The sequence below is a fragment of the Schistocerca piceifrons genome, chromosome X, assembly GCF_021461385.2.
Source record: "Schistocerca piceifrons isolate TAMUIC-IGC-003096 chromosome X, iqSchPice1.1, whole genome shotgun sequence".
Classification (NCBI taxonomy): domain Eukaryota; kingdom Metazoa; phylum Arthropoda; class Insecta; order Orthoptera; family Acrididae; genus Schistocerca; species Schistocerca piceifrons.
Window position 1 is genome coordinate 294,050,182 of NC_060149.1, and position 22,552 is coordinate 294,072,733.

Below are 22,552 nucleotides of genomic sequence, written 5' to 3' on the forward strand. Positions count from 1 at the left end.
TTTTCCACTCTCGCCGCTGCTAGGTCGTTCTCTCTTTGGCTTGAAATATCGTTGTAGTGCATCCTTTTGCTTCTTATCGTCATCTTCCTTCAGCGCCCGTCTTTTCCTATATTCACTGCCAGACAGTCTTTTTCTACCGTCGGACATGTTTCGATCCAGCCTGTAAAGAACGATTACGCGAAACTAACTGTTGATGTCAGTGTGCTAACTTTATTTGCAACACACTTTGCAAACAATTTCCTGATATTCCACTGCACGTAAACAGAAAATTGTATTACTGTAGGATACACTGTTCAGGAGATGAAGTCATAAGAATTGAGCCACGTGAAATTGAATTTCAGGCTGAATTTCACTACAGACGCAGGTGAAACGGTCAAAGAGTGGGGCGGAAGACAATGGAGAGAAGAAGAATAAGGAGATGGAGTAACATAATAATGCAATAAATACACACCCGGGCATCGACGGATACTAATGCTAGTTGAAATATATTAACTCACTGCACTGTGGTTGTTCATTTCGAAGAACTGACTCTCGACATCTGTCGTAATTTCCATGTGTCACTTCTTTCGTGTCTGATTATGGAATAAAGGGTAACAAATTAGTCATCACCGTATCACTTCACTTTTCTTTGCTTTATTTTCATTCTAGCTATTGGGACGACGCGTGCTTATTTGCCGACTTGCCAATTTTTGAAGTAACAGATCATAAGAAAAATAAATTTTCCTATTCTGCAATCTTGAAGGAGAAAAATTCTAACTTATGAGTAACGTGCGTGAGCAATACTAATTGTATGTTATATGAAAAGCACTTACCTGTTACATCCCAAGTTGCAAGAAATTTGGATCGGAAGGAGTGAAGACTGTCTCTTAAAAAAGCGTTAAGTGCAGTTTTATCAGCTTTTTAAAATAGCTATACTTTATGTTGTTGTTTTTTTATGGTTGCGGGTGTTACAGTATTCAGCCCAGCAGTGACTGCCTTGTGGTCGCTAATCCCTGTTTTCATCATGATACTCACTATTTGTCCAGGATTATTTGTTACTAAGAGGTCAAGTATGTTTTCGCAAACATTTGTGCTTCGAGTAGGCTCATGAACTAATTGTTCAAAATAATTTTCTGATAATGCATTCAGTACAATTTTGGATTGACATTTTATGCCTGCTGCTGGCTTTAAACGTATAATTTTTCCAGCATATTGAGGGTAGATTGAAGTCACCACCGATTATAATTGTATGAGTGGGGTACCTGTTTGAAATGAGACTCAAGTTTTCTTTGAAGTGTTCACCAACTGTATCTTCTGAGTTGGCGGGTCAGTAAAACAATCCAATTTATAGTTTAGTCTGATTGCCAAGTATAAACTCTACCCATAGTATTTCGCAGGAACTATCTACTTCAATTTCACTACAAGGCAAACTACTTCTGACAGCAATAAATACTCCACCACCAACTGTATTTAATCTATCCTTTCTGAACACTGATAGAGTGTTTGAAAAAATTTTGGCTGAACTTATTTCCAGCTTTATCCAGCTTTCTGTACCTGTAACTATTTGAGCTTCAGTGCTATCTATTAGTGTTCGGTTTTTGTTCCACAAGAAGGCTTTGGCTATGTTTTAATATGTGTGAAGTTGTGTTTGGTTTTGCAGCAATTTCGTAATGTATTTGTTGAACCATGGTGGATGGTCCTTACGATTAATCAGTGTATACCTGTCTAAGGTGTACTGTACAGTCGTCTTAAATTTTGTCCATTTATACTCAACATTTTCAGTCTCGGAGTTGGATGTTTGATGTTGACTTTTCAGGTAATTTGAAATCTGTTTATGGACACACTAAGCACAAATTATTCCTACCATTCTTTACTTCAATGACTCAAAAAGAGCCTGTTTGAAACCATGAGATCTATGTTACACTCATGATTTGGTTCTATGATTAATAGCTCAGGATAAGTCTTGGATAAAGCATTTAGAATAATACCACATGAATCCTTGTTCCTAGCAGGCAAGTGGAAATTTCTTCCTAATAATGTAACTTGATCAGAAAATTTACGCACTACCTTCTCCCAGTTAACCCTGAAATGTTCTGCCACAATGACCCCTAAAGAAGGGAATGAAGGGGTCTATAAAGCAATCAGACTACCATGTTTGATTTACTTTTAACACTTATATTCACCCAAATGGTTTTGCATTCAGAATCTGTATTAACCTCACTAAATATTATTCTAGTCTACAGCTATAAACATGCATCATCCACTGACATCTGTGCAATCTTTGGATATACATTCCAATCAGAATTTAAAATATTTTTGCTGGTTGCTTCTGATTCCAGCCAGCATTCTATTTCTAGTGTTTATGGACAGTGTTACCATTTATAAGCAAGATTATTTCTGATTCCTTTCCATTTCTTGATATGCAGTGACAAATGCTGTCCTCTGTAGTTAATAGAGATGGTGATATCTCCTTTCAAAAATCAGAATGTAATTTATCAGGCTAGTGGAATGACTTCTCTGGCTTGAGGATGGGGTGGGGGGAGGGACAAAACATATTGGAAGGAGCTGCAACATCAGATATTCCTGAGTGACAATAGAGGCACTGGTTATGCCACAACTTTCACTGCAGGAACCACAATGCCATCAGAGCCTAGATCAGTATTCTGAAATCTGGCAATCGTGGCCAGTGCAGTTTCCAACTATATCCAGACATTGAGTAATTTCCCTTTCATAGACTACAGGTACTGTACCTATCCATCATTACCTGCTTTCAGCAGTACAAACAGAAATATATTACTAACCCAAGCACCCATGTTCCTACAACCTGTGCACTGTTACATGTTTTGATAGCTATCCACAAGTTGGTTAAGACAATGCTGCTGAAGCACATCCCAACCTCTGACAGCAGCTATCTTGAGGTCATCCCATGTATGGTAACAGTTCTTGCAATGACACACTTCAAGTTTCAGCTGGTCCAAAGCTTACTCAATCAGTTCTTGTCTGCAGATACCACAGGCCATTCCATTTCTTTGATTCCTGCCATCCGGAGGAAGGGGTTCATGAAGTACAGCATGCTCTTTAATTGTCATTGTAAAAGATGATCCCACCAATGAAAGCTGGACAATAGGTCAGAGGATTCTGTCTCGATGCTGCACAGCTCTCAAATTACCATCACCGGCAATTAATGCACGCAATATTCATACATGATACTGACCCAAACATGACGGACCTTTCTTCCTACTGAACATGTGGGATTGCAGGTGTGAGATGTCCACTGATACCTGCCCACCTCCACAGTCTTCCACGACAGTCTTCAAATGTTAGATAGATCAAATCTGCACCTTTCATCAGGTGTCAAATCTTGCATTCGATGAAGGGAACTCCGTGCCACAGGTCCATGTCTTTTGGCAGATACTGCATCTGGTCTACATGGATTTCTTAAGCACCTTATAGACTTATTTGTTTATTTTTTAATTCCTTTCCGCAAGTTTAAAATAAATTAGTTTTTCAGTATTTGGAGGTGTTATTTTTTTTTCCTTTCATACTCGGCAATCCACCGTACGGTGCGCGGTGGAGGGTACCTCGGACCATAACTAGCATCTTCTCTCCCTGTTCCACTCCCAAACAGAACGAGGGAAAAATGACTGCCTATATGCCTCTGTACGAACCCTAATCTCTCTTATCTTATATTTGTGGTCTTTCCGCAAAATGTAAGTTGGCAGCATTAAAATTGTACTGCAGTCAACCTCAAATGCTGGTTCTCTAAATTTCCTCAGTAGCGATTCACGAAAAGAACGCCTCCTTTCCTCTAGAGACTCCCACCCGAGTTCCTGAAGCATTTCTGTAACACTCGCGTGATGATCAAACCTACCAGTAACAAATCTAAATTTTTGCGTTCTCCAGAACTTGAATCAGTCCTGTAACTGTATTCTTTGTTTTCATTTTTCCTATTGTTACAACATGCAATTACAACAAAGGAAATCACTGTTATTTTTCAGAGAGGAACTCTGGCAGATGAACTTTTGCGGCGAAGTAGAAATTGTGATCATCTTCCAGCCATGGATGTTCTAACAATGTTCCTGCAAATTTGTGAAGGTGTCAAGGCATTCCATGAAGCATTGCCAGAGCCTTTAGCTCATCGGGACCTGAAGACTGCCAACATACTTATTGGAGAAGGCAACAGACCTATTATTATGGATTTAGGTAAAGCAAAAGTTCAGTCTTACATATTATTCTCTTCATTCAGTCTCATAGTATTTGTTTGTATATGTAATTATTTGTGGATCGAGGTGTCCTGCAGGGTCATTATTTGAATACTCTACATATACTACTTTCAGTAAACTGTTTTTTCCTGAAGAGGGCTGGGGTAATTTAGAGGTAATGTTTTTGCAACTGTTTTCAGGAAATCTACTATATAGAGTTTGTTGAGGAATATGTTGTCTCCAGTAAATTATAGCATTCTGGTTTGCTTTGTTATGTGAAGGTGTAGTTCTTCAAAAGATAAGACATCTTTCTTAAACTCCTTGTAACTTGAGTAGCTGCCAGGGGGAAAAATAATCTTCAAATATAATTACAAGCAATAGTATTGTTTACATAACATGCAAATGCAATCTTCCTTGTCAAATTTCAATTAAGACATCTTCTGAGGTTATCAGAAAATAACAGCATTGTACCAGTGCAATATTTTGACGGTATTATTTGTCTGATAATCCCAGAAAATTTCGTCCCTGCACTAGAAACAACATCAGTATCGAGATACTTGGAAATGAAGTTTTCTGCAAGCTAGTAAGGAACAGTAGAATGATGAAGTAAAATATTTGTTAGCTTTCAAGATGATAGGCTGTAATTGTGAAAAATGAACAAACTAAATAAATAAAAATGTCCAGCATTGGGATGCCATCTAGATTGCTGCACTGTGGTCCATTTATCTACTGTTACAGTCAGTGACAGTTGATGGCATCACGTATTATGAACACATTTGCCCACATCAGTTACCCGTTTGTGGTGAGGGTTTCTTGGAATTGTGTATAAAATGAGGGTGGGTTGCTGGCCGCGGTGGCCGAGTGGTTCTAAGCGCTTCAGTCCGGAACCACACGACTGCCATGGTCGCAGCTTTGAATCCTGCCTAGGGCATGGATGTGTGTGATGGCCTTGGGTTAGTTAGGTTTAAGTAGTTCTAAGTTTTAGGGAACTGATGACCTCTGATGTTAAGTCCCATAGTACTCAGAGCCATTTGAACCATTTTTGAGGGTGGGTATTAGCAGAGTAACTAAATTACGCACACCTAATTTAGTGGCATTTAGCATCCTTATTCACTCAGATGACACCAGTGACACACTAGTGGCAGATGAAAAGCCCAGGGCTTGGACAACCTCTGGCACCCACAATCTGCTTGCAAACAAATTAACTGATACATAAAATGTTGCTGAGCCTGCTCTTCATTGTAGTCTGATGGCCATTACCTACTTTTAGGAGTACTCTCTCTCCAACACAGCATCTATCTCTGATTCGGTTGTGCATTAATGGACATCCTTGCAAGCATAGTTTTCTACAATGACAAATTATGCATTTGAAGTAAATCTATGCTCTATTCATCATTAAATTGTGAGCAACGCTTCAGTACCTTTGAAAAATTTGGTGGAAATACAAATAAAAATGATGAAAGAACTTAATTTGTCATAAGTCTGTCCTTTCTAGTTGTCCAAATAAGTTTTTTGACGATAATAAGAAGAAAGGTAGAATATAATGAATTTTCTTGAGACAGAAAAGCTTCTGCCCTCTAGTAAGCACAGATTTAAAAAATATCGCTCATGTGAAAGTCAGCTTGTCCTCTTCCCACATGATATCCTGCAAATCACTGATGATGGGCAATAGGCATATTCCATATTCTTAGATTTCTGGAAATCATTTGACACGATGCCCTGCTGCAGACTGTTACTGAAAATCTGAGCATACTGAACAGATTCCCAGATATGCAAGTGACTTGAAGACTTATTATTATTAAGTAACAAAACCTAGTACATTCTCCTCGATGACGAGTGTACATCAGAGACAAGGGCCTCACCATGAATGCCCCAGGGAAGTGTGATAGGACTGCTCTTGTTCTCTATATATAAGGGACAGTCAAATGAAAATGAGGCAGATGGAAAAAATTAATTAAACTGTTTATTATTTCAAAAGTAAGCACCATGGCTGTTAATACGTTTACCTCACTGTGAGACAAGATGGTCACCTTCATGAAAAAATGTTTGTGGATGCCTACAGAACCATGATTGTACCCAGCCGTGCACCTCTTTATCTGTAGCAAATTGATGGTCACGAATGTCTTTCTTCAGGACCAGAAAAATATTAAATCACGTGGGAAGAGATCAAGAGTATATGGAGGATGTGTGACAGCTTCCCAACAAAACTTCTGCAGTGTTATCAAAACAACTTTGGCAAGATGTGGACAGGCATTTTATTGGCAGGTTGTCCTGAATGCTCTCCATGTGTTTTCCATATTTTTGGAGCCCTGAAGAAAGACATTAGTGGCTATTGAGGTGCTTCAGGCAAAGAGTTTCACGCCTGGGTACAATAATGGTTCTGTTAAAGCGCACTTGCTGACGTCAGAAACCGCAGGGGGGGGGGGGGGGGTCATGGGTTGCTGTTGGCAAGTGATCAGTCAAGGCTATCCAAACAGATGTAGGTATAAAAGGACTGCAGTAGACAGCAGATGTTCAGTTGTATTGCAGTGACAATGGAAACATAATGCCTAAGTCGAAAGCATGGAAGGACAAAAAGACAGGTGCAACTCGTTCTTTACCGTGGGCTGCAATAAGAAGAATTAATGCTTCAAGAGCAGCTACATCTGCGACACGTGCTGCTATTGATACAGATGAGGTGCTTGGCGCTATTGTTGATTTGTTTTCCAATTTAGACGACGAACCACAAGAGCCACGAGACGTTATTCAAGAAGCGTCTGATAGTAGCGAATTAAACACTCCACCTATTGAGGAAACAGATAAACATTTTGGAATAAAACGGAAAGCAGAAGAAGATCTTCGGCCTGATTTGGCAGAACATAAGCAACCACGTGAGGAAACTTCAGGTAATGAAATAGAAATGGCTGAAGAATATTCTGCACAAATTCGTTCTGTAAATAGTGACAATGGTACTGATGGTGGTACTAATAGTGTGGAACAGTCATCAAAGTTTTTTATGTGGAAAAGTGTAGATGCTATTAAAAATTGTGATATACATTTTATTAATACTCATTTGTTCCAAGTATGGGGCTATGGACACAGCTGGCAAGATATTAAAGATGCTCAAGGTAATATTTATGGTAAACGTTATGTAACGTCTGCAGCGCAATGGTATTCTAATCAATTAAGTCAATTTTTATCTAAAGCTCAATTTCATAGTTTACCTGATTATTGTTATGTTAAATCTATATCTATTGATTTAATTCCAGTTGGATTAGACGCTTCATTTTCCACAAGTAGTACATTAAGTGGATCAGGATCTATAACACATGTACCATTTATTATTTATAATAAAGGTGGAAATTTAGCTGTTGCTCATGAAATAGATGAAATAAGTAGCACATCTAGTAATCCAATGTTAATTAGTGGTATTAAGGGAAAGAAAGATGTATCAAAAATTATGTGGGGAGATGGATATAACGATTATCCTTCTTGTACAACAGTAGTACGTAATTGGCCTAATTATGATTCATGGATTATACCATTTGATAATAATGGTTCAGGAAAAAAGTGTGACATCTGTGACAATTACTATTGAAATAATAAGTAATTTACTTACTTTTTTCCGTCTGTCTCTTTTTTTGTTTGACTGTCCCATATAGATAAATGATCTGATGGATAGCGTAAGCAACTGTCTGCGACTGTTAGCTGGTGACGCTGTAGTATACAGGAAAATATCATTGTTGAGTGTTTGTACAAGAATGCAGAATGACGTATTGTAGAAGAATACAGGATGCCTTGGACAGAATTCCTTTTTAGTGTTGCTGTAAATGTAGAAAAATGTAAGTTAATGCAGATGAGTAGGGAAAAAAAATCTGTTTTGTTTGCCTACAGTATTAGTAGTGTGCTGCTTGACACAATTGCATCAATTAAATGTCTGGTCATAATGTTGCAAAGCGATATGAAATGGAACAAGCATGTAAGGACAGTTGTAGTTGACTTCAATTTATTGGGAGGTTTTAGGAAAGTGTAGCTCATCTGAAGGAGACCATGTATAGAACACTGGTGTGACCAATTCTTGAGTACTGCTTGAGTGATTGGGACCCCTATCAGGTCAGATTAAAGGATGACATCCAGCCAGTTCAGAGGCAGGCTGCTAGATTTGTTGCCAGTAGTTTGATCAACATGTGAATATCATGGAGATGCTTAATGAACTCAAATGGGAATCCGTGGAGGTAAGACAATATTCTTTTGATAAAATACTATTGAGGAAATTTAGAGAACTGTCATATGCAGCTGACTGCAGAACAATGCTATTGATGCCAATGTACATTTTGTGTAGGGACTGGGAAGACAAGATAAGAGAATTATGGCTTGTATTGAGGCGTATAGATGGTTATTTTTCCCTTGCTCCATGTGCACGAAGAACAGGAGGAGAAATGGTTTTAGTGGTAAAAAGCACACCCTGCCAAGCACCATATGGTGGCTTGCAGTGTACTATATGTGGATGTTGATGTAGAAGCTGGAGAATGTAGCAAAGCATGCTTGTATAGTTAGTACAATCACTCATTAGTAGGCTAAATTCTGAAAGACCATTTCTGTAAGGTAATGTAATGAGCCACACCAGTAGTTTTGTTTATATTTGCACCCTGCATACTACTGTCAGTTATGTTCTTCTGGTGCATAGTGTAATGCATATCATACTAAGGCACTCACAGTATGAAAACAGTGTTGTACTTGGAGTCCTCAGAATGATTGGTGCGTGATGGGAATAATTGATGGAAGGGGAAGCTGTTTATGGGAGCTGAGTGGCAGTTGATTGGTCAGAATTTAAATCTAGAATACTAAAAAATAAAACCTGGGTCGAACTTATGAGTACAGACAACCATTCATAATTTATCAACGCACACAAATGTGCCATGTTTGTGCACACTCTCTCTCTCTCTCTCTCTCTCACACACACACACACACACACACACACAGAGAGAGAGAGAGAGAGAGAGAGAGAGAGAGAGAGAGAGAGTGGGGGGGGGGGCTTTAGTTCCTTTGGCACTGCAGCATTCTTGAGTATTGAGGTAAGTAGTTATCTCAGACATAGCTGTTAGGACGAATGAAGAAGGGGTAAGGTCTAGAGAGAGTGTGAAGTCAAAGATGACTAGCAGGAAAATAGACATTTATTTGTCTGCAAACTCAGAACTTTGAAAATTATCCATTTTGGTAAGAAAGCATGAAAAATCACATCCACATAGTTATGACAGTGAAGATAACTTGGATGCTTTCACAGGTAGGCTTGTATATATGGTTGTATATGTGGTAGCCTTCACAGGTAGGCTAATATATATGGTGTACCAATGCCAGGACTGAAATCTAATGTTCTGGAGGGATGCATGGGCCAGATCTAGCGCATAAGAGTTTAACACACATGATCCATTTATCAGGCAACTGTGAGTAGGAGTGGCAAAATATGGATCAGGATTTTAGGTAGGCTGAACCAGGTGATGGAATACAATATTGAGAGGGGTGAGAAGGGTTTTTGGGAGGACACTATTCATTTTAGGGCAAACTTAATGGTAGTGTGATCCCTTCAGAAGGATCTGGTTCAGCTGTTTCTGTCCTGGAATGTGTATAATATAGGCAGAGGTGCTTGTAAGAACTGTATCACATCTGCTGCAGTGACTTCAACACTTTTTAATCATGCCCCAGAAATAAGAAATATCCTTCCCAAAATAAATCTTATCTCAATGTAAACACACAGTTGTCTATCGCAGTGAAAAAAAAAAAAAAAAATACTGCCTACTGGATGCAAGACTTGAACTCTAAGTCCCATGTGCTAAAGTTGCGCATGTTAGCTATACTAGCACTCACTGTTCAAATATTCTCTAAATTGCAAGCTGATATACAACAAAATGATTAAGTATCAAATTGGTACACTTCGAAATATTTCTAAAACCGAACATACTTGACCACATGTGGCTCTCTGGCTACTCAATCTTACCAAGAACTTTACCCAACCAGCTACAAAGATCAGAAGACCATAAAGCATGCTCTGCTTGCCTCTTTCTCTCTTTCGTCATGTGAATGACTACTGATGTCTGGAACCTTGACCGCCATTCCATTGGATATAAGCTTTTTGCAATTTTGAATATTTCAAGTACACATAATATACATGTTTAAACAATTTTCAGATAGATATTACTTCATTAAAATTAAACATTATAGGATAATCAACTTTAAGTTATATTTTAAATTTCGCACGAAACAGAATGGCAAGGAGTAGTCAAATGTACTAATTTATTCAGCTCGCTGCTTCCTCACTACATTACTCAAACTGATATCTTATAAACATTGTTTTAAAAATTTTCATATTAAACAAACATAAACAAATGGAAACAGTAGTATAAATTTTTCATGTTGAAGCTAATCATTTGTGTTTCTGTGGAGAACACTTCATCACTCAGAAATTATTTATGATGTTGATCTGTCTGTCCTGCACTCTAATAAATATACTTATTTTATAGCTGACTTCAAGTCCTATCAGATGATTTGTAGTGTGTGTGTAGCTTATGTTGTTGCTGTTATAAAAATTTTACACATAAATGTTAATAACTTTAATGATATTTGTTGTATAAATATGGTAATAATTTTATTAAACTTGTCCCTGTTTGCGATTTCAGTGCTATCTTAAGACTTTCTGCAGCTTGTTTGGAAGTTATTTTAGTGTTTGTGATGAACATCTCACCATACTGCTTAGTGTCCACAACCATGCAGGGACAAAGTTCCTTTTTGCCGCTGCAGGATTTCCAGGCAGCTTCCATCCCACCTATTCTCCTGCTTTCCACATCAACTTGGAGCTCACCCCAGCATTTATGTACCTACCTTACCTAACTGCATCACAGCGATTTCTCAGCCATCTCATGCTGAAATAAACCTCCAGTTCTTTTATTAATTTATATATGTAGTAAACAGACTGCTTGTAATGCTACAGTGTCACCCATAATACATTTACAGATGCGGTAGCAAAGTTGCAAGACCTAATGAACCTGTTACTAGCTTCAAACCAGTACTATTCCTGACATCTGACAGGCCATTTTATTATGGAAAATTTGAATACCATTTACTCAGTAGATCTAAGTTGATCAAAAGTGTCCCACCTCAGAACAGTACCTGTTGATATAATGTTGTATTGCACACAACCTAAATGTTACCAAACATTCTTAAAAAACTAGACTGCCCCTCCAGTTCCTATATGATGTATATTCATGAATTTTCCTTAACCCTTTGTTTCCTGACATAAGAAAAAATTTACTTTTTAACATTTTCTTTGCAGAATTTATGCTATTGTGACCTCAAATGACGGTAGGATTTTTCTAAAATTTTTATTTTATTTTTCACAACTTTTTTCTCTCCTGGTACTCAGAAGTACCGTCAGACTCCATGGACAGAATCACAATATGCGCAGAAAAGTGCTCCAACTTTTATAACTTGTACTTTATTCCACATAAATATTAAATATTTTTACATTAGAAAATTAATTAACAGAAATATGATATTTTTGAATGTTTTTTTTTTTTAATTTCGCGTAAATTTATTCTAGAGCAACTTCACAATACATAGTAACTTAGCTATGCATTTACAACAGTATATACATATCACATATTTAGTGTTAGTGACACCTCATGAAATTGTAGGAAACAGTTCTTTTTCTCATTGTAGCACAAATACACTTTACATGTGCTACATTGTGAATGTGCTGTCGACTGAATTTTATTTTTTGCACACATTTCGCATCGTCCTCTTTTACAACTGAACACTACAAAATGGTTTTCTCAGTTGCCAAGACGTACATTCTTCGGAACAGAGAAGTTGTCCTTCCTTCTCTTTGGGGGAGTTATTTCATCTTTACCAGAGTTTCTTGTTTTGAGATTTGGAACTTGCTGTTCATTCATTAGCCCTAGTGCCACAGCACTCCTGAATTCCAGCAGTGGCAGTGCCCCATGTAGATCACTGAAAATTACGTAAGCATTGGCAAAAGCAATTTCTATTGCTCCCCAGGAGAGACGGTGCCACCATTTCTTCAATCGCCTGTCAAGACCATAAGTTGAACGTAATCTGTATGCATGATCCACACCACCCATATGTTTATTGTAATCACATAAAATAACTGGTCATGGTATAGTCATACTAGTTCCATCTTTCTGTTTTCTTGTCACTACACTCTGTTCAGTGCCATGGAAGTTTGACGCAAAATACACTACTTTATTTTCCCTTCATTGAAATACTGTTAGGTCTAACGATGAATCTCTGATTTGATTCCCCACGGTTTAGACATTTTTATTTAGGTAAATTACCTGGCAAACCTTTCCTGTTTGTTCTAATTGTTCCACAGGCAAATCTATTTACCGATTTCTGTGTGAGAAAAAGTGGACAGAACAACTAGTGAGAGGTAACACATTGTTGCTACAATAAAGTGTTCGCACAACCTGACGGTACTAATAAGTCCGCCTTATAATTTCCACTTTATCTCATTCACTTCTAACGTAATGCTTCAAACTATTATAAAAAAACAAAGAAGGTAAGTACGTACAATGGAAAACTCAACGGAAGTTTCAATAAATTGCACACAAATTCAGGCAACATCGTGGAAACAAGCACATACAATCTTCTGTTTTCACAGCAGCGCGCGAAAAGCAATTTCAAGCTCTGACTGCCAGAGAGGTCTATGTATTGCACAATAACATCTATGAAACAGTAGAGCAGAGTTACCGTTACGTACCGACAGGCTTTCAGATCACGAAACTGCACCACGAGAAAATAATGAGAGTCAAAACTTACTGGTACTTTTAAGTACCGTCAGGCAACAAAGAGTTAAGGTAGGTCCCCACATTTGAAGTTAATTAATGTTGATTAAATTTTCTAATTATGATGTAATTTTTCGCTAGAGTGTGACATTTGTAATTGCTAACAAATGAAAGGATAAGATGTTCCATCTGCATGAATATAAATATAGTATATAACAATTGCTTTTATATATCATACTATTATATCTGTTAGGACAGTAGGTAGATGGAGTGCAGTTACCCTTGTGCAAAATGTGTTATGACGAAATTGATATCTTTCCATCATACATTACACTTAAAAAATAAAACAATAGTATGACCATCATATTAACAAAAATATCGGTGTTGTTTTTCCTGGAAAGACTGGAAAACTGTGGCCTGGCATCAGTCCCAGTTTCAGTTGGTAAGAGCTGATGGTTATGTTGGAGTGTGACTCAGACCTCGCAAAACCATGGACCCAAGCTGTCAACAGGCACTGTGCAAGCTGATGGTGGCTCCATAATGGTGTGGGCTGTATTTACATGGAATGGAGCGAGTTCTCTGGTCCAGCTGAACAGATCATTGACTAGAGACGGTTATGTTTGGCTACTTGGAGACCATTTTCAGTCATGTGTGAAGGAATTTTTATAGATGTCAGTGCACTATGTCACCAAACCACAATTGTTCGTGATTGGTATGAAGAACGTTCAGGACAGTTTGAGTGAATGGTTTGGCCACCTACATCACCCAACATGCATCACATCGAACATTTATGGGACGTAATTGACAGGTCTGCTCATGCACAAACTTCTGCACCAGCAACATTTTCACAATTATGGATGGCTATAGAGGCAGCATGGTTCATTATTTCTGCAGGGGCTTCCAGTGGCTTGTTGAGTCCATGCCACATTGAGCTGCTGCACTATGCCAGACAAAAGGAGGTCTGCCATGATATTGGGTGGTATCCCATGACTTTTGTCACCTCAGTGTATTTCACACAAGGAGTGTTACACCCCTAGCATTCTGCAGAAATTGAAATTTTTGTGAGCAATCACACCACCTCCAAACTGACCATAATTTTGTCTGAATTGATTCTGGTTTATTTATGCCCTCAAACATTTCAGCATTTGTAATATGATGACCCCAGAATCAGTTATTGCATTTAGTAACATGATTAGATATTTCACCAGTGTGTAGGTTGGAGAATCTATAGCATTAACCACAGGTTGCCATGGAATGCCTTCTTTGTGGATTTTAGGCACAGCCTTGGCAGTGTAGGATGTTGTGTTTGCCAGTTCTTATCACATTTTCTGGTAGACCAGAATTGTTGAATAGCATCCTCAGTTTTCTGTTAAGTGATAACGTAGCATTGTGTTTAATAGTTTTGCACATACTATCTTCCAAAAGTAAAGAAACTTTATCATTATACCCTGTGGAATTAAGCACAACTGTAGCTTTTGCCCAAGTCAGTGTGCAGCACAACTAGATCTTCTCTCTCCACAAATCACAGATTCCTTCTGCCTCTTACATTATGACTTGGGAGGCTTGACTAATACGAGGTGTGGCTAGAAAAAAACCGGACTAGTACTGGTGAAACAATAAAACGAATGCAATAAGGCTGAAAGTCGCGTGGCCTGTCACGTGACTCTCGCTCCGCCTACTGCTCGAGTTTCATCTGCCTCCTGCACTCAGTCTGCCCGTGGCGTCTGTTTTAAGTAGTTGACGTTTTGTCTGTGCGTCGGAAAATGTTGAGTGTACAGAAAGAACAGCGTGTTAACATCAAATTTTGTTTCAAACTAGGAAAATCTGCAAGTGAAACGTTTGTAATGTTACAACAAGTGTACGACGATGATTGTTTATCGCGAACACAAGTGTTTGAGTGGTTTAAACGATTTAAAGATGGCCGCGAAGACACCAGTGATGACACTCGCACTGGCAGACCATTGTCAGCAAAAACTGATGCAAACATTGAAAAAATCGGTAAACTTGTTCGACAAGATCGCCGTTTAACAATCAGAGCAGTGTCTGAGTTAACAGGAGTTGACAAGGAAAGTGTTAGGCAGATTCTTCACGAAAGTTTCAACATGAACAAAGTGTGTTCAAAAATGGTTCCAAAGTGTCTCACAATTGAACAGAAGGAACGCCGAAGAATGATTTGTTCTGACATCCTGGAAAACATTGAAAGTGATCCCACCTTCTTACAAAATGTTATTACTTGCGATGAATCGTGGTTTTTTACTTACGATCCCGAAACTAAACGCCAATCGATGCATTGGAAGACTCCTGGTTCTCCACAACAAAAAAAAGCACGAATGTCAAAATCGAAATTCAAGGCAATGATGATTGTTTTTTTGACATCAAAGGGATTGTGCACATTGATTGGGTACCAGAGGGACAAACAGTGAATCAGCATTACTACATTAGCGTCCTGGCTACCCTACGTGAGCGAGTACGGAGAAAACGGAACGATTTGTGGAGAAAAAAGTCATGGATCCTTCACCAAGACAAGGCCCAAACTCACAGTGTGTTGTCAGTGAAGACGTTTTTGGCAAAACTCAACATTCCCATCTTAGATCATCCACCCTACTCACCTGATTTGGCCCCCTGTGACTTTTTTCTTTTCCCTAAAATCAAGTCAGCTTTGAAAGGAACTAGATTTGAGACTGTTGAAGCAGTAAAAGAAAAAGCGACGGAAGTAATGTATGGACTTACCGAAAATGATCTGCAGCATTGCTATGAACAGTGGAAAATTCGTATGCAGCGGTGTAGAGACCGAGGAGGAGAGTACATTGAAGGAGATAACATGAAATTGTAAATAATTGTAAATAAATGTTTTTTCCAGCATCAGTCCGGTTTTTTTCTAGCCGCACCTCGTATATGATTTGTAGGGAACCTTATCTCATTCACCATGTCATGTGAAAGATGCTGCACTGCCTATTGCGCTCTGCTGATATCCTTTCTTCAGAGCCACAACAAACAAAATAGACAGTCCTGTGCAGACACATTATTCAATCAGTTTTCTGAGCACGCAAGAAAATTAAGGCAATGCTAACCCTGGTAAAGGTAGCCTTGATTTCAGTGTTCCTAGAATTGATAAAATTCGATGTGATTATGGTAGCAGCTACATTGCTCAGTCAGTACACACAGTTTCAGAATGCTAGACAGAGCAATGATGCCACATTAAATATGACTATTTTGGCAAATCTACTGTTGCTGAACACAGCCTCATAATCAAACATAGTTTTGTGGCGGTGTTCGTAGCGACAAACAATTCGCTGTAGAAATGGCTTACGAAGTCACCGCCACACTTTTAATAGCGGGCCGACCGGTCCGCTGGAACAGTGAACAGAAAGATGAAAACCCAAACACTCTGATTAAATAAAAGTCGGTACTTATCTTTATTGATGAAGATACAGAAACACAATAGTGAACTCCGTGTCTAGAGAGATCTGTCTAGTTCGAGTCGGAGCGGCTAGGTCAGCGTCGGCTGACGACAAACAACAACTCTGCTGCGATGAACACACAACTGACTAGCAAGTACACAATTCGGTGGCAAGTATACAACTGAGCGGCGAATACAGAACTGTCCTAGCGCTCGCGACTCCAGCGCTTAAGAAGCCAGAAGCCAGCGGTGGCGCGCGTAGACTTGCGGCGATTTCCTGTCTCGCTGGCGCTGCTTATGCGGACGGCGTCCGGACTTTGATGCTGCCAACCTTTTGGCAGCGGGCTCGGGTGGCATTACTGGCTAGGATATAACACTCCTCCCCCCCAAATTGCCGCACCGTCGTCGAATAATGACGTGGCGAGCGTCGACGGCGGGGGAGGGGTCTGGCCGCAGGCGTAGCAGAAGAGACCGGGGCGGAGACTGTTGTCGGTGGCAGTCCCCGGTCCGCACCCCAGCATTGGCTGCGCGGGGCCTTGGGAAACACCGACTGAAAACCGAGGTCAGGGTGCACGCCTGTGACCACGGGCGCAGCTTCTGGTACTGGACGCGACGGGGCGTCGGGACCCACGAAGAGAGGCAGCGTCTCCTGACACTGCGTCCACGGCTGCTGAGTGGGCGCCGGACAAGGCGCTGCGGTGTCAGACTCCTTGGGTGTGCCCAAGGAAAGCGGCTGCAGGACAGGCTGCACAGCCACCGCTTGGGAAGGCGGCCCGGCTGAGGGGTCAACGTCCATCAGCTCCGAAGGCGGTGGCGACTGAAGAGGGACCGCAGGCGCCGGAGCGACCACCTGGGGCGCTCCCGGATGAAGCTGCGCGGGAGGCATCAACGGGACGGGCTGTCGGCGTGGTAGCGGCGACGGCTGCTGCTGCTGCCCTGGGGGCGGAAGCGAAGTCGGAAGGCGCGGCTGGAACCCGCCGCGGACCAAATCTGTGGACAAAGAACGAGCGGCAGAATCCGGGCGGCCAGCGCGGCGCAACTGGTTCTGATGCCTCCTATGCACCCCAGTAGCACCTTGAACAGTATAAAAACCGTGACCCTGGACACTTATCACGGTACCACGTTCCCAACGACGGCGACCGTGATAAACTCTGAAAAAAACGGCGTCGTTGCGCTGAAAACGCGTGCGATGCTCAGAAGCGGCGGGTCGATCCGGGGGAACCGTAGTAGGATGCGATGACGACGGCCGTGGAGAAGCTCCGCAGGCGAAGGGCCGTCGCGTGGCGTGGTCCGGTACGACGACAGGAACGTGATGAGGGCCTGCTGACGAGAGTGCGTAGCACGAAGGCGGTCCATATGATCCTTGAATGTGCGTACAAAACGTTCCGCTGCACCATTCGATTGAGGGTGGAATGGCGGAGTAAGAACATGGCAAATGCCATTGGCAGAACAAAAACTTTCAAATTCAGCAGAGGTAAATTGTGGACCATTGTCAGACACTAAAACTTCTGGAAGACCCTCAATACAAAAAATTGAAATCAACGCCTGTATAGTTTGTGCAGACGTTGTAGACTGCATGGGCACAACAAACGGAAAATTACTAAATGCATCTATCACGATAAGCCAACGAGAATTCCAATATGGACCAGCGAAATCAATATGTACTCGCTGCCAGGGACCGGCAGGGCGTGCCCACTCAAAATAGCGTTGAGGCGGAGCAGCTTGGTGTTCGGCACACGTCGAACAATCTGTAGACATCTGCGTAATCTGCTTATCAATGCCGATCCATGTACAATGACGGCGGGCAAGCTGCTTGGTGCGGACCACTCCCCAATGACCTTGATGTAACAAGTCGAGGACCTTGGATTGGAGCACTTGGGGAACCACTACACGAAGCTGGTCATTCTCGGTGCGTAACAGCAAAACTCCGTGCGAAACAGACAACAGATGACGTTGCAGATAATAGCGACGAACCACAGGATCCGATATGTCCTTTGCCTTGGACGGCCAACCACGTTGAACAAAACGTAATAGTAAACTCAGATGAGGATCCGTAGCTGTCTCACGTGCCACCTGACGATAATCAATCGGAAAATCCCGGAGGGATTGATGCTCATTGGCGTCAATCTGATGGCAAGAGTCGTCAGAGGAATCGAAGACATCATCCGCAGCAATCGGCAACCTAGAAAGCGCGTCTGCGTTTGCATGCTGAGCTGTAGGGCGATACAGTACCTCATACTGGTATTGTGATAACAAAAGAGCCCAACGTTGTAGTCTCTGAGCTGTCCGCTGAGGAACTGGTTTAGACGGATGAAACAGTGACGTCAGGGGCTTGTGATCTGTTACTAAATAGAATGGTCTACCATAGAGGTAGTGATGGAATTTTGTGACACCGAACACAATAGCCAACGCTTCCTTGTCCAATTGGCTATAATTACACTGAGCTTTGTTGAGCAATTTAGATGCGAACGCAGTAGGACGTTCGGTGTTACCGACTCGGTGAGACAACACAGCACCGAGGCCGAAAGAAGAGGCATCACAAGCTAACACCAGAGGCTTGTTAGGGTCGTAATGGACCAGACAACGATCATTCAATAAAGCCTCTTTAAGCTGCTGAAAGGCTGATTGGCAATCAGCTGACCACACAAACGGAACATTCTTACGGCGGAGACGATGCAACGGTGCAGCAATCTGTGATGCATTAGGTATAAACCTAATATAATATGTCAATTTGTCAAGAACTGCTTGCAATTCATGCAGATTGCGAGGGGCGGGCAAATCACGAATAGCTGCTAAATGTGACTGGGAGGGATGAATGCCTTGAGCATTAATAACATGTCCCAGATACTCCAGCTCCGTAAGGAAAAATGAACATTTATCGATGTTGCAACGCAGGCCTGCCTGAGACAACACTTTAAACAAACACTCCAAATTACGGAAATGTTCAGCAGGCATCCGACCGGACACAACAATATCGTCTAAATAGTTGCAACACGATGGCACATTAGCCAGAAGTTGTGACAAAAAACGCTGAAAAACAGCTGGAGCTGACGCACAACCAAAAGGCAAAAGCAGAAAACGGAACAACCCCAACGACGTGTTTATGACAAAATACTGTTGTGATTGCTCGTCGAGGGGCAATTGCAAATATGCTTCACGGAGATCAATTTTGGAAAAGAAACGAGCTTCCCCTAACTTATCCATCAGCTCGTCCGGTCTAGGCAAAGGAAAAGAATCAATGACAGTCTGAGGATTAACTGTCGACTTAAAATCAGCACACAAACGTAACTTGCCAGACGGTTTCTTTATAATAACTAAGGGAGAAGCCCACTGGCTCGCTGAAACGGCTTGAATAACACCGTTGTTTTGCCAACGATGAAGTTCATCTTCTACAGGTGCCCGGAGGGCGTGAGGCACTGGACGAGCACGACAAAATCGAGGCTGAGCATTATCTTTTAACGTAATATGAGCGGCAAAGTTCGCAGCACAACCTAGTTCGTCTTTAAATATGTCACTGTTTCGTTTACACAACTCGGTTATGCTGTCTTGAGGAACAACAACAGAATTAATTTGCAACACATTGTCGTGGATAGACAGGCCAAACAAGTCAAAATAGTCTAATCCGAAAATGTTGACACTGTCTGTAGCGCGGAGCACTGTGAATGAAACTGTTTTTGTATTGCCACGGAATGTGGCTGGCACGCTACATACACCTAACACAGGAATTTGTTCTCCACTATAAGTAGCCAAAGAATGTTTTGCCGCTGAAAGTTTAGGGCGGCCGATAGCCGCATACGTAGCACTATTTATGAGAGTCACAGACGCACCAGTGTCTAATTGAAAATTGAAGGTCTTATCCTGGATGCGTAGCTTCACAAATAGTTTATTACACTGTCTCTGGATCGGTGCAGTGGAGGCGGAAGACACAAAATCAGCGCGTTTAGCGCGTGTTCGCTGCTTACGACAACTCGTGGGTTGGGCGGGTGGAACAACAACTCCCGCTTCACTTGCAGTCTGTACATTACGTTTTACAGCGTTTGAATTACGCTTGGGTCGCATAGCAGAGGGCTGGGTGGGTGGCTTGTTGCGAACAAGTTTATTACCCACACGAACCGTGGAAGAGTCTTTAAACGCGACCTTCTGGGCGGGCTGGCTTTGAAGAACATGAATATCCATGGGCTGGGCAGCACTAGAATTGTTCTTGCGTTTACGCAAACAAACAGTCTGGATGTGTCCTTTCCTTTGACAAAAGTGACAAACCGCATTTCTTAACGGGCAACGTTCACGAGGATGAGCAAGAACACACTTAGGGCAAGACTTAACTCTATCATTTTGCACACGCGGCTGACGAATGTGTTTAACATGACGCGGCCGGCTAGTGTTTACAGTCTGACTCTGCCGGTGGGGCCGCGGGCGTGACATAACTTGCTTAGCACAGGCAATTTGAGAAATACATGGCTGGTCTAACTCACACTCAGCATAGTCAAAAGTATCTTGGGCTTCAATGATGTTCATCACAGTCTCTAATGACGGGTCAGGCAACTTTAAGATAGCAGCACGAATACGAGAATCTGCAATGTTTTGAGTACAGAACTGTCCTAGCGCTCGCGACTCCAGCGCTTAAGAAGCCAGAAGCCAGCGGTGGCGCGCGCAGACTTGCGGCGATTTCCTGTCTCGCTGGCGCTGCTTATGCGGACGGCGTCCGGACTTTGATGCTGCCAACCTTTTGGCAGCGGGCTCGGGTGGCATTACTGGCTAGGATATAATACATAGGATTACGTTTGAAGAAATATACCATGCATCTACCTGCTGGGATTCTGTCATCAAAAAAACCATTGTGGTCAGACTGTGCAGCAGCAGCTTTAACTAGGACATTGGCTGTAACCTTAGGGGTGCACGGAAATGGACACTTGATACTGAAAGGCAACAGAGAAACAAACTGAGTTATCCACCATCTAACAAAACCATCATAGATATATCAACATAACCTCTGGTGGCATATGGAAGTTCTGTGACTGTTATATCTCCATGATGTAATTTGCCCAACTGAATAAAGCACAGCCTGACAATGGCAACAGAGGAAATCATCGAAAGCTTGAGATTCCATACAAATCTGACATGGCAGGAAATATGTGAAACATTTCAAAGGAAATACATTCTCAAGTTAATGTCAATGTTTTTTTTTTAAAATTGCCTTTTGCTGTAATATTTATGAAAGAAGCCTAAAAAATCATGCGAGTCAGTTGATTTGTGATGTCATATTGATTGCACGTTATAGTGTTTCATCAGTCTGCAGTTAGTTTTGATGCTTTGCTGTGCTGCTACACTTTGTAAACAATTAAGAGTTTAAAATTGGTACCAGTGAGAACCAATGCCTACCTACTTAGAAAAACTGACTGAAGTAGCACACTGGTGAGACACCGTATTTGCAGTCAGGAGAAAGGCAATTAAAGTCCTGTGTAGCTTTCCTGTGGATTTCCTAATGCCAGAATGGTTTCTTTGAAAATAGCGAGTTTCCTTTCTTGTCCTTCCCCAACCCTTGCTGGAGCTCCATCTCTAATGACCTCATTGTTGTCAGCATATTACACCCTAATCTTCTGCTCTTTGTTTACTTGGAACACAGAAGGTCAACCCATAATACATCCAATGTCTGGCTCATGGCTATAGGTCTTTTAATTAGTGTGGCTATAAAGTTTTTGCAGTAATAACATGTAATTCTCTTTTTTTTGCTTGAAGAACTCGGTTGTTTTTGTTGTGGTCTTCAGTCCTGAGACTCGTTTGATGCAGCTCTCCATGCTACTCTATCTTGTGCAAGCTGCTTCATCTCCCAGTACGCACTGCAGCCTACATCCTTCTGAATCTGCTTAGTGTATTCATCTCTTGGTCTCCCTCAACGATTTTTACCCTCCACGCTGCCCCCCCCCCCCCTCCCTCCCCCAATACTAAATTGGTGATCCCTTGATGTCTCAGTTCTAGCTCGGTATGTTCACTTATTTTATTGGTTTGTTTCTTCCATTGATAAGGTAATAAAAGTTTTCTTGTTACTATTAGCAGAGTTGTGTTGAGAGCAGTAATTTAATTGTGTGGTGTCCAGAAATTCGACATGCATGTTTATCTCTTTACTTTTCTGTGTATGCAAAATAGCAGTACTGTTATTAATAGTTTCTGATGTACGCAAACAGTGCATCAGACTT

At 41.3% G+C, this 22,552-nt stretch overlaps 1 protein-coding gene across 1 annotated transcript in view; it reads left to right on the plus strand.

Annotated features, from left to right (window-relative positions):
• LOC124722066 (serine/threonine-protein kinase 16) overlaps window positions 1-22,552 on the plus strand; it is a 112,113-nt gene that overhangs the window by 65,771 nt on the left and 23,790 nt on the right. Inside the window, exon 3 of the mRNA XM_047247265.1 lies at window positions 3,978-4,182. Within this exon, the coding sequence (XP_047103221.1) occupies window positions 3,978-4,182 (205 nt within the window). The remainder of the gene's footprint in view (window positions 1-3,977; window positions 4,183-22,552) is intronic.